This window comes from Macrotis lagotis, chromosome 1 (assembly GCF_037893015.1).
Source record: "Macrotis lagotis isolate mMagLag1 chromosome 1, bilby.v1.9.chrom.fasta, whole genome shotgun sequence".
Taxonomy (NCBI): domain Eukaryota; kingdom Metazoa; phylum Chordata; class Mammalia; order Peramelemorphia; family Peramelidae; genus Macrotis; species Macrotis lagotis.
The window spans coordinates 495,041,576-495,055,155 of record NC_133658.1 but is presented as its reverse complement, the minus strand read 5'-3'; the positions used below and the strand labels follow the sequence as shown (position 1 = coordinate 495,055,155).

General features: G+C 33.1%; 1 protein-coding gene across 3 annotated transcripts in view; it reads right to left on the bottom strand.

Moving 5' to 3' along the window:
- BRWD1 (bromodomain and WD repeat domain containing 1) overlaps window positions 1–13,580 on the bottom strand; it is a 157,974-nt gene that overhangs the window by 42,319 nt on the left and 102,075 nt on the right. For all 3 annotated transcript variants that reach the window (XR_012473975.1, XM_074213861.1, XM_074213862.1), the window contains 5 exons: window positions 12,045–12,106; window positions 6,994–7,149; window positions 4,442–4,562; window positions 2,898–3,023; window positions 98–179 (listed from right to left, as the gene is read on the bottom strand). Coding sequence is in view for 2 of the 3 variants with exons in the window: in XM_074213861.1 (XP_074069962.1) it covers window positions 98–179; window positions 2,898–3,023; window positions 4,442–4,562; window positions 6,994–7,149; window positions 12,045–12,106 (547 nt within the window). In the remaining variant the exon portion in view is untranslated. The remainder of the gene's footprint in view (window positions 1–97; window positions 180–2,897; window positions 3,024–4,441; window positions 4,563–6,993; window positions 7,150–12,044; window positions 12,107–13,580) is intronic.

Genomic DNA, 13,580 nt, shown 5'->3' with positions numbered 1-13,580 from the left:
GTTAAAACTATAAAGTAATTTTCTCATTTGGTTTTAGGTTAGGATAAAAAAGTTATTTGTATAAAATTTGTACCAAAAGTACAAATTAATTTTATACCAAATCATCAGCATCTGTGCAGTCTTCTTCATCATCTTCAGAAATATTATAAAATTCAGAAATATTGGTACAGTCTTGATTGCTGGAAAAAAAAATTAGGTTACTTCAATGAAAATATATACAATGGTTGTTGTTTCTGTGATTCTACTACAATGATGATTCATAAAGACAAGTGATCATCTATCAGAGATTCAAGAAAAACCTGAATAGCAAAGTAATGAGAATCAAATGGAACATGAATAAAATATGTGTTCTTATCCACCCTCCAAAAAATACAAAAGACAGCATGGGAATAAATTTTAAAACAAGGCCATTCTCTTCATTCCAGATACAATCAGAATCATCTATGGAAAAAAAAATGACTGAGTGCCTCACAGAAGCTGCCTATAGGGATCAGGTCATCTAAATGAACTGTAAAATAGGAGAAAACAGGGTTCTATCATATTTTTTAAAATCATTAATGTTTTTCTTAATAACGGCAAACACTAAATATCTTAAACCATAAACCGGTGTTATTTGTAATGGATAAACACAAATTTTTCAAATAAATACAGAGTTTAAAACAAGTAATATTCATTGTCACTCTTACTATTTCAGAGTTAGACTCAAAAAACATTTATTAAGCATCTATCTACTCTGCTTAACAATGGGGATAAAAAGAAAGATAAAAGATAAGTTCACAATACAATGGAGGAAGATAATACAGAAAAAGAAGCTGAAAAAGTTGGGGTCTGGTGGGGAGGGAGGTGCACCATGGTAAGGGGGGTGAAGGGAGAAAGCCATGATAAGGCATGGGAGCATGGCAAATCCCTGTAGCTGAGGAGGAGAAATAATTTGCTGAGATGTGAATTTCAGAGTTGATTTCATATTGCAGAATGATGAGTTTATGGAACTCATGAAATTCATGAGGTCATGCAGGGAGAAAAAGATGCAGCAAATTTTGAGTGCCTTTTTCCAACCAAAGAACAGAAAGGTCAGGGAAGGGGATGGCTGGAGAGGTGTCAGTTTGTTATTTGATTTTTTTTTTTTGTTTTTGTTGCTTTGGTTTAGACTTGTAATTTCATTGGTGTAGGCAATCCTTGGTGAGTAATTCTATCGATGTAAATGAATATTTTATGATATGAAGATTTGCTAAATTGCTTGATCAAACACTGAAAAATGATTTATTCAAAGTTCCACAGTCATTGTGTAGACTTAGACCATTTTATACAGTTTTAGAAATGCTAGTTATACCACTAAGAAGTTGAGGGAATAAGCATATGCAAAGAGGAGAAATTCTTTTTCCACTATTTTCAAATGCTTTGATGATTTAGAGAATTTCTGAAATTAAATGAAAAAAATTAAATGAGCCATTAGTAAATTCAGCAAAGCAGGATAGAACATTAAAAAAAAATCATTCCCCTTTCATTATGTTATTAACAAAATTCAGCAGGAAAAAAAAATTCCATCTAAGATAACTACAAAATGTACTTGAGAGGTGGGAGTTGTAGGGGGGAAAGTTGATAAGTAGTCATGATGACACAACAACAATCAAAAAAAAAAAAAAAGAAACGAAGGCCCACAGTGAGACAAAAAATATACAAAAGAGTAGAAGGAAAATAAGAGAAATACTATGTTAAATTTAATAGTTAGCCTTTTTACATAACAGGGGTTAGTTAGAAGCATTTTTGGCCCTCTCTTTGTACCAGAGAAGAAATATGAATTATTATGGGATGAAAAGATAAAATAAGCTGAGATTTTACAATATTGTACATATATTATATGCATTTTTGAATTTCAAAACTCCCAAAAATTCTCGTTTAATTTCTTAAGCTGATCTCCAACATATTAAAACTATGGTGGGGGAAGTCACCATGTGGATGAGATAACTATATACTTTAAAAAACTGTGTGACTAGGGTTAATAGTTTCATATACAAATCATCTTCCTGTTCATGTACTGAAATGCTCATGTTTCATAGGATCATAATAAAAAATAAAATGTTAAAAAACAAAGTTTTTAAAGTAACTACAAAATGCATAAAACACTCAGGAATTAACTTACTGACACAGACTCAGAACTTAGAACTGTAAAAGGCTCTTCATAAAAATAAAGACTAAAATAACTGGAGAAAACAATCACTGTTCATGATTAAATTACTATCAATTTAACAAAAAGGTTAATAGTATCTAAATTATTTTATAAATTATGTACTATACCAAACTACCAAGGAGTCACTTTACAGAGCTAGTCAAAGTAGAGATCATAAAAGAAAAAAATAGACAATTCTTATAAAATTAAAAACAATACATTCAAACAAAATTAATGAACCTAGAAAAAGTAGTTTAAGGAATTCAGTAAGGCAATAAATATTAACACTTGCTATGTAACAGATTTCATATCAAGAACTGGAGACATAACCTCAAAGAATGAAACAATTGCTTTCTAAAAGGAGCTACACTTCATGCAAATAATCTGGAAGAATTATTCACAGGAAAGTGATCAAAGGATGTGAACAATTAATTTGCAAAAGGAGAAATGCAACTTATGGGAAAAAAGATGGAAAGAAACGACAGGCAAGTGCTGTCATAGGTCACAAGAACTATAAGACTAACAACTTGGTTGCTATTTGGAATAATTTGCCTCCAATTTCCCTTTCAATTTACAATTTAGAGTAAGAAAATGAAATTTAATTAGCATTATTTCCTACCACTGAAAAGAACACTACTATTGTAATAAAGAAGTAAAGTAACAAATGAAATAGTTATGCTTCAAAGGCAAAAAAACACATCATAGAAAGACAATCCCTACTACTACTTACTTAATGAATTTTAAAAGTTGGTCAGTAATCTTCTTAGCTGATCGTGCAATAGCACTTCCAGGTTCATTAAAGGTTCTGGCATTATATTCTATATTCCTTACTTCCCAGACTAGGGCAGAAATCCTCCTTAAAAGAAAGAAAATAAAATACTGAAAAGTTGTGTAGATTTAATACAAAAAAAAATGAAAAAGTGTGATTAAGGGTAATTATAGCAAATTTATGCTTATAAAGTTAATCCAAATGTACAAAACCATTATGAGTCACTGATAGTACTATCAACTCTGAAACAATCATGAATGATCATATTTCTTTGGGATAAACGTGGGTGAAGAACTGAAATGTCTTGTTTCATCATGGGATGTGGGAAGGGTGCTAGTAAAAAAAGCATCATATCTGGATGTTTAATTTCCTAAGTACAGACAAATACCAGTTAATTACCTCCATAGATACAGGTTGACCTCTTTTGTAACTCAGTGATTTAAAGCAATGATGACAAATTCAAATAAGAGATGGATCTTTATAAGGCTGCATATTAATGCAGAAAACCATAAATTATGTTGTATTTTTTAATTAGCTAAACATTTTCTAATTACATTTTAATCTGGTTTCAGATCTGGGTCACCTATGGGTTCTAAGTTTGACACCTCTAGCTCAGAGAAATATCTAGAGAAGTGAGAAGTTATGTGATTTTCTCCTAGACCTTTCTCCTGGCCCAATATTCTGAAGCCAAGCTGCAGGATATCTCATTTTTACCAAATGAATAATTAAAATCAGTATCAATGTTGCTTCTATAGCAACCTTACAGAATTTTCATAGGAAAAAATATCTTAAGATACCATCAATTGGTCATGAACATAGAAGGAGAAAGGGAGTAAGTCTTTATATAGCTTCTATGATGTGCCAGGCCCTGTTCTTTGCAAATATTATTTATTTCATATTGTAAGATATAAAGTTTCTATTTTTGGATACTATAGAGGTGATTCAGGAAAAAGTTATGAGTGGTCTTTAATAATACTCAATATTTTGCTAAATTGGAGCATAATTATAAACCAAATTAAAGACTTTAAAAATTGACCTTTCCCTTCTCTATAATCAGGAAACACTTTCTAAACTTGGAAGATGGAATAGTAGAAGGAAAAAAGGCTTTTAAAAGACAAGACTACACCACATTAGTAAAAAATACTATTCACATTACTGGTAAAGTCTTTACAAAAATGTCTTTCTCTTTCATATAGAAGAACTAAAAAATAAAAATTGAAGAAATATATCTACCCAGAACCTATGAAATCATATTGGACAGGGTAATAGTTATTTTCATTGTAAATCCTTAAGTCAGTTTACTCCCTAGCCAAATATAAAGAAAAAGTAATGACTTAAGTTAATAGCCTGTATCTTTTTTATTTTAAATACTAAAGGTACACTAAAAGAAAGTAGAGTAATAAGATTCTAATCATAAAATTTTTTGTTTTAAAAAAATTAAAGGTATCTTTATTCTTCTTTACTACAACTCATAGGTAGGAAAATTCCTTTTTTATGCTACTGACCTGTAAAATCGATGGACAAGTCTCATTCGAATGGTGTAAAGATCTGTTGGATACGCTACCACTGTACAGTACTTTGGGTATGTACAAAGGTCAACAGGCCCTGCAAAAGCTGCAGCTATATCTGTTATGAGAAAAAAAAAATTTAAATAAAAAGACTATTTAAATAATTAAGTTCAGTGAACACAGATCCAAAGAGAAGGCTTATTTCCTTCCTCTTGATAGAAGTAAAAGAGAATTAGCTACCTTTACTTAACCTCACATGTGCCTAAGGCCCTCCTCTCAGTAATTTCCTCATTTAATCATCATCTCTATGCAGATGACTCCCAGATCTACATATTCCTCCCAAGTGTCTTTCTTGAGCTTCACTCCGGTATCACCAACTGCCTATTGAACATTTCAAAATGTGTTTCAAAAGAATCTCATACTTGACATATCCATAACATGTTCCCTTTATGTTTTCACTCAAATACACAGTTCTTCTGAACTTCTTGATTTCTGTTGAAGGTACCATTACCTATCTAAGTTCTCAAACTTAAAGTAATCCTTAACTCTTTAGTCTCCTTCACCATACATACCTTATTCAATATCAAGTCTTAACAATATTCTAGCTATTCTCAAATTCATTTCCCTCCCATATTCTCAGCACAGTAACCTCTATTACAAGTCTTTTAGCTTATATTGTCAAGTTTATTCTTGACGCACCCATTTTAACACTACTCCAAAAGCCTGACTGTATCTTTCCTCTGCTCAATAAACTCCAGTGAGTTTCCCATTTTGATTTCCATTCCCATTTCAAATACAAACTCCATTTACAACCTGGCTTCAACTTCATTGTTGTTCATTTATTTCAGTCATGTCCAACTCTTTGTGATCTCATTTGTTTTTTTGTTTGGCAAAAAAATCCTAGAGTGGTTTGCCATTTCCTTCTTCGGCTTATTTTATAGATAAGGAAAACGGAGGCAAACCAGGGTAAGTGACTTACCCAGGATAAGTCACACTGCTATTAAGTGTCCGAGGCCAGATCTAAACTCAGGTCTTCCTCCAGACCCAGTGGTCTATAACAGAGCCCTTCATGCATAGAACTGTCTAATGAAACTGGCCTTTTTTTTGTTTCTCTCATACAAAATTTCATCTCCCCTAAGGCTTTGTGCCTTTACTTAGGCTGTAGACACACTCCACCTTTACCTCTCAAAGTTCTGTTTTAAGTACCTGACCTGAGAATGTTTCCTCATCATCCAAGCTACTGCTGTTCCTCTCCACAAATTATCTTGAATTTCTTTTATCCATAAGTGTATGCTTCCCCTTTTTTTCCTCTGACACTGCCATCACTCTTATGCAGGCCCACATTTCTCCATGCTTAGCTTATAGCATTGTCCTTCTGGGACTGGTCTCTCAGACTCATTTCTCCCCTCCTCTAACCCACTATCAAAGAAGATGGGCACACAGGAAAGATGCTATGAAGGTAGAATGAAGAACCTGGCCACAGACTAAATATTAAGGGATGGGAGCAAGAAAGAGTATTGGAGCATACACTTCAGTTTTGAGCCAGTGATTGATTTATTGAGAGCGAGAACCAAGATGGCAGAATAGCAAAAAGCTCTCCCTCAAACAACTCAAAACAGACCCAGAAAATACACCAAACTGAATCCTGACAGAAAATTTAAAAAAAAATTTAAAATCACAGTGAGTCATTTTTCCAGCCTAGGCCAGCATTAGGAAATGGAATATGGTCTGTCCATGAGAAATAGCAGAGAGAAGCTGTGTGCACTGGTCATGAAGAGGTCTCAGGTTCATCTGGGATACTGTGATGAGAACAAGTACCAACTGGGAGCTTTGGCACTCACTACTAAATTCCAGATCAATGATTGAGGGCCTATACTGAGGTGTAGGAAGCAGTAGAAGGGAGGCAGTATACTAAGAAGTAACAAGTTTGGAGGTTAAATAGCAGATGTGTGGATAATCCACCAAGAGCAGGGGTGTGGTGTGGTGTGTGTGGGGGTCTCAGTTCCAACTCCAAATCCAATATGAAGCCTGAAGAGGATAACCACCAGGGCAGGAATTCTATACCAAGTAGGTGAAGCCTAGAGAGCCCTTCCAACTGGCTAATTAAGTCTTGTTGGTTAGACTCAAACCCAAGTCAGAAACTTGAAGAGCTCAGACCAAAATCAAAGCAAAGGAATGGGAGGAAGGGTCAACAGACACACTTTTCACTTGGATCAAACCTCTTTTGAGATACCAAAAACTTGGGACGTACTGTATCGTATACAAAGTGACTGTATTGTATATTTTTACTTATTTGCAAAACAAGATGCAGAAGCCTTTTTATAAATGATATAAAAATTAAGCATCAATAAAAATAATTTTTAAAAGAAATTAAATCCTGTCATTTCTTTCAAAATTATTCACCAAGAAAATAGTCAAATTAAAATACCTTGTAAAACCAAAATATTAATTCAAAATTCTAGTAAATACAATGTAAATACCTCAGACACAAAAATTTATGTTGATGATTGGTAAATTTTTGATATTTGTAATAAAATGTAAACTGTTACCAAGATTCAAAAGCTGATCAATGCCATTGATTATTCTTTCACATTCTTCATCCCGGGATTTTGTACCCCATTCTCCATTTTGGGGTTTGTATAACAACTTCTCTAGTTCATCTGAAGTCACTGAAATACTAGCTCCCAATTCTTCAGGTGGATCAACTATATAAATAAAAAAAGCAAGAAAAAAATGAAGAATGAACAGGAAAATATAAAACTTATGAAATTACATTTTTTGCATTTATTTTACAAATCTTTTACCTTTTGTATGTTCAATGAGATTGTCAAACCAAATATATTTCCAAAAACAATCTTTCACAATCTTAATCTAAATTTTATTCCCATTCCAAGTTGTGACAAACATTGTACAATTTCAAGATTTCAGTCTTTACATACAAAATACTTTAAAATATAAAATATGGATACTTTCAAATAGTCAGTATAGAATTAGCAGAAGGAGGGGAAAAACAGGGTAAGAAAAATAAGCATTTCTATAATACCAACTATGTGCCAAGCACAATGTTAAGCACTTTTAACACTAGAATAGTAAGAATTCTAAGTTAACCTTTATAAAGTGCTTACCATGTCAACCATTATGTAAGTACTTTATAATTATGACTTCATTTGATCCTGAACAACCCTGAGGTTGATGTTATTATTACTTCCTTTTATAGTTGAGAAAACTGAGGCAAAGAGACACTTGCCCAGGGTCACACAGCTTTAAACCTGAGGCCATAATTGGAATTCAGTTCTTGACCCTGGATCTAGATCTCCAGCCACTGTGCCACCAAACTGCCCAGTGGGCAGGGACAGGTAGAGATCATGTTCAATAAAATTTCAGCTCACTCTTAATGGCTATTCCAGGAAGCACATAGGGTTGAACAGTAGAGCTTGAAAGTTAAGGAAGATGATCTGAGACTTGAAATGGCAAGGCAATAGATACTGAGTCATCACAGGACCCTGTAGGGGTAGGTGGGGGTAATTTTGAGGGCAATTAAGAAAATTGAGCTGCTACAGTGCAAACTAGAAGAATAAATGCAATCAATAACACTGTAGAGAAAGACAACTTTGAAAGACTATGAAACTGTGATCAATGGTAAACTATAAGTACAAAAGACTGAAGAGAAAATACCCCATCTCACCTTATAAAGGTGATGAACATTAAATTTAGAAAGAAACATACAGTTTTTTGGACATAACCAAGATATAGAGTTGTTTCAATGGAATATATATATATTTTTAATAAGATTTTTATTCCCTTTTCTTCTTTTTAAAACTAATTGGAGGTGGGAGCAATTGGAGAGACATTATAAATGCATATAAAAATAAATTTATTAAAATAATTTTTAAATTTGTCTTCAACAAATAGATTTGGGGAAAAATGGGAGCTTGAACTTCTTAATTTTTATAGTATATATATATATATATTTTATTAGTCATCAGATGTTTAGGATATATGTAAAAATGTGATAAAACTGTTGCATACAAAATACTATGAAACACTGTCAGTAATATCAACAAAAACATTGGATTATTTCACATTTAATGAATGGCACATATCAGAAACAATCTTCATAAATTGCCGATTTGCTTGTAAGTGGAATTAAGTTTTAGTTTTAATTAAAAAAGAAAAGGAATTTGTCCAGGAAGCTGCAAGGAAGCTTCTCATCAATACTAGGTGAACTTGTGGGAGAACATGGGCAGAAGTCCATAAAGAGTGAGCAAACATACTGGGTTTTTTTTTTTTGTGATAAACTATATTGCTGAAGGGAGTACACACATGGATGAGATCAAAGATCCACCAAGGACCTACAATCTGTCCAGAGTATAGAGAATAGCTTGAAGGAGAAAAATAAAAATAAGACAAGTTAGTAAATTTTTTACAAAAACTCAGTAACATGCTGAGGATATCTAGTTAAGAGTATTTACAGTGGTATTAGATAAAGGACAAATACATACATAGTGAAGAACTGATAGGAATTAGTAATTGATGGATTATAAGAGGTAAAGGAAGTGGGAAGTCAAGGTAATGTCAAGATTCTAAAATAATGAAACTGGTCAGTTTGGGAAGATAAGACAAATTTAGATTCAGACATATTGATTTGATCAGATGTTAGGAAATCTAAACAGAAATCTTCTGCAGATTGCTTATATTTTTTAAGTAAAGGCTAAATCTAGGAGTCTTTAAAACAAAGGTATGGGTTGAAAGCATGAATAGTATGATTTCATTGATAGGTAATAGAGAGGGGTCCAATAATCACCAAGTCTTGAATATCTTGTCTTTTGTATCTCTTAAGAACTTTGAAATTGACTGCACAGCATAGGACTACCTAGCACAGTGTGCCCTCATTGGAGGTGCTGTGCTCTATGATTAAGGCAGAATGAAAACAGTTCAAAGGAAATATGAAGTGAGCAAATCTAGAGCATCCAACCCCAGGTGTTTACACGAACTCAGAATGTAGTAATCATTCTGAGTTCATCTAGGTCTCATCAGTCACAGTCAGACACACTGTAATTTGTCTCTAAAATAGTACTGTCTCTAACATAGTAATGAAGGACAAGAACCAACCAAGTCTTAGATATACTGACAGACAAGTTAGACTACAAAAAGCATTCAGTAACACACAAAAAAAATTAAATTAGGATGTCATGGAAAGAGGAAAACATTTCAAGTGGTTAACATCAAATATTTTCCAAGTGAAAGTACTGAGGCATGAGTCAGAGTTAAGAAGACTGCACAAAAACATGGACTGAAGAAATCTGGAAGGGAAAATTAAAAGAAGGCAGCTAACTTGTTCACCAGGGAAACAAAAATTTTGTTATTTTAAAAATGGCAAGATTTTTTGAGAAGTCATCCAAAGAACAGGGAGAAGCATCAGCAAGTGCTTTTCTGAAAAGAAAGGAACTCTTTTTTTAGACCAAAAGGAGATTATACATGTAGAGAGATATGTTGAAGTGAATGTAGATAAGAAATTTCATGCAATATTGGTTTCTATTTTTTCAATTAAAGATACAAAGAAGAGTTCCAAACAAGGACTACAGAAGCAAAAACAATTGGAAGATTATGCTCAGGGAATGTAAAAAAGATCATTACTAGAAAAGATAATGAGCAAATTAGCCAGTCAGTTCACCAGCATTTTTATAAGTACCCAGTATATACTAGGACGATCTCCTAAGCACAGGGAAAAACAAAAAAGTTAACTAAACAAACAAAAAAATATCCCTGCTCTGAAGCTCAGTATAGCCACTGAAAATGTTCAAGTTCTGGGAGAAAAACTGTCATATGATAGTTAACAGTAAGAAGAAGAGAGTCACTGGATTGCAAAATGCACGGAGGTGGTAAAAGATAATAGGATTATGAAAAGGTAGAAAGAAGTTGAGTCACAAAAAAGTCAGATAGGGGATTTTATATTTGATCCTAAAAGTAAATAGGGAGTCAATATAATAGTAGGTCAAAGGGTAGTATGGTTAGGTTAGGGATCTACAGTCATCAGTTTAAGGATAACTGAAACCATAGGAGCAGACGAAATCACCAAGTGAAACAGTAGAGAGGTAGAATAGAAAACTCGCTGCTTGTTGGGTGTGAAGAGGATGAAGATGATCCTGGCACGGAGATCAAAAAAAATGAAGACTAAGAAAAAATCATTAGATTTGACAATTAAAAGATCATAGGCAACTTCAGAAAGAGAAGTTTCAATCAATTAAAGCTGGAGAGCTAAATTAAGAAGGGAAAAAGAAATCAAGGAATTCTTTTCAGGTGAACTTTCTCAACTTTTGATATAAAAAGGAGAGATATAGGATGATAACCAGGGGACAATGAATAGAGCAAATGAGGGTTTTTTGAGATAGGGGAGATAAAGGTATATTTGTAGGTAAGGAGAAAGAATTTAAAATTCATAAGAAAGAAATCATTGGAGAAGATCAGATGGAATGGGATCACTTGGGCTTATAAAATAGATTTGCCTTGACAAGAAGAGTCATTTCTTTGGGTGAAATGAGTGCAACAAGTAAACAATGGGAGAATCACCCAAGTGATGTGAGATGAGGAACAAAGAAGAATAGGATGCTATCAGTCAAATCAGTCTCATTTTTTTCAGTGAAATATGAAGCAAGGTTCTCAGGTGAGAGATTACGGGAAGGGAAATGAGATTTAAGAAAAAGTGAAAAGTTGATGTTGCAGTGAGGGTTCATTTGGATAACATTATATAAATTTGTAGTAGACTTAGCATAGTTTCCTAATCTTCTCCAAATATATTCACAATCTTCTCCAGATTTGTTCAATAGCATGTGCATGAATAAGAGTGAAGGCAGGGGATAGTGGAAGTAATTTTTCTTTGATTCTTAGCATCCCAAGAAAGAACACTTTAATTTTTAAATTTATCATTAACAGGATAATTGGAAGACCATGGATGTGGGGTCAAGAGACTTTTATTCAAGTCCTAGATCCATTATTTTCGTGATATATGACAAACCACAACTTCTCTGGGTCTTAGTTCTTCCATATATGAAATGGAAAGAACAACCTTGGCATGGCATACTAGAGGATGCTTCACCCAGGAAGACCCAAGTTCAAATCCTGCCTCTCACATATATTACCTTTGTGTGACCATGGACAAAGCACATAACTTCTCAATGTCAAAGGAAGCTCTCTCAAGTTACAAATGACTTCCTGTTCTATATCAGAGGAAAGAGTTCCCATACTAGGAGCTCCCAACACTGATGAAGTCACAGGACCAGAACAAAAAGAACTCGTCTTCCCTTCACAATATTGTACATTCTAAAGTGTTCAATGAATTTCAGTTGATCATTATGCTGCCAGTCATAATAAAGGGTTTAACAGTGGAAATATGAAATTATATAATAAAAAATAAATAGGACAGAAAGAAGGATACCTAGATAATAGTCTTGACTTCTAATAACTGAGACTCTAGGCCAATCATTTTCCTTTTTGGGCTTGTCTGTTTATATGTAAATGAGAGAACTGAACTCAATTCTTTAAGGCCTCTACTAGATCTAAAATTCTATGATTCTTTACAATTTAGCTAATTTCAACATACCATTATCAGGAATTGGCTCCATATCCCATGGACTCAGCTTTTCTATTTCAGTATTGTCCCACCTATTTAATCAGTAGGTCAGAGAAAAGGAAAGAATTAGCCTTTATACAAACATTTTAATTGATGGTTGGGGCTAGATACCATCAGTAGATTTTTTTAAAAAAGGAACATGACTAATAATGGAAGATAACAAATTATTCTAAAAATTAAAATATAACTAATTGCATTCTTTAAAATGGTATTATATCTAAGTCAAATCACTATCAACTCCTCATTTCTCTGTATATATAATATATAAGATTAAACTAAGTAACTTTAAAAAAAAAATTTCCCTCAGACACTGCTTACCATATTCCAAGCATTATGCTAAGCTCTGTGGATATAATGACAAAAGAATATCAGTTTCTGTCTTCAAGGAGTTTACATTTTATAGGGAAGAGACAATTTACATATTATTATTTATTTTACAGAATGTCCCAAAAATCTTATTTCAGTTTTAAACTTAAAAATAACAAGATCTTTGGGGATACCCTGTATTTCTTGGTGTAAACAATTTGGCATCTCTTTATTCTCTTTGATTGGTGTCAGACATATCTGGCTTCTTTGACAACGATTCTTCATCTCTTATCTTTCTTTCATCTTGTTTGCAGATTACTCAACTCTATCGCAATTCATATCTTTAGTTTTCTTTTCCAATTAAAATCTCTCCATCACAAGTTGACCTGCTTCCAAACCTTCAATTATAACCTTTAATTCAGAAGACTCAAATCAGTGTTTCTCACTCCCATCTTCTTCATAGAGTATTAGTTCCATGCTTCCAACTGTCAACTGGCTATGTCCATTAAGATGGGTCCACAAGCTTTAAATTCATTATATCCAAAACTGAATTTATTATCTCCTTTTCAAACCTGTTTCTCTCCCTAATTTTACTATTCTTGTTGAGATAATCTTGTCTACCAATCACTTATAGCCAAGGTTATTACATTTTCAGTCATGTGGAAAACTATGTACTTCATCTCAGAATGTTTTAAAGCTATTAAATAAAATAGGCATTGTGAAGGAAATCAAATGTTGAAATAAAAGAATTCCTCATCTGAAGTCACCTCTGACATCACCACAAATCCAATCGTATAAGTATTGCTCAATTTATTTCATATCCAACCCCTTTTCCTCAATTCCCACTATAAAAACTTTTGTTCAGATCCTCTTATCACTGGGATTATTCTAATTCTCATTAAATGTGTCTCTCATCCATGTTCCCTTTATCTAAACATTCTTCATCCTTTATTACTTCTAAGTAATCATCCTAATGAATACTTCTGATGACATCATCAACATAGACAAAAACCTTTCCATTACTAACTCAATAAAGTATAAACTTTTGATCCTGGCATTCGAGGTACTCTACAATCTGATTTATTCCTAAATTAATCTTATACTATTCTCCATTGTGTTGTTTTTCATAAACCTTAACTCACCACACATGAGTGAACTGTTATTCAAATATTCAATATGGCATTCAAACTGGATTATTTT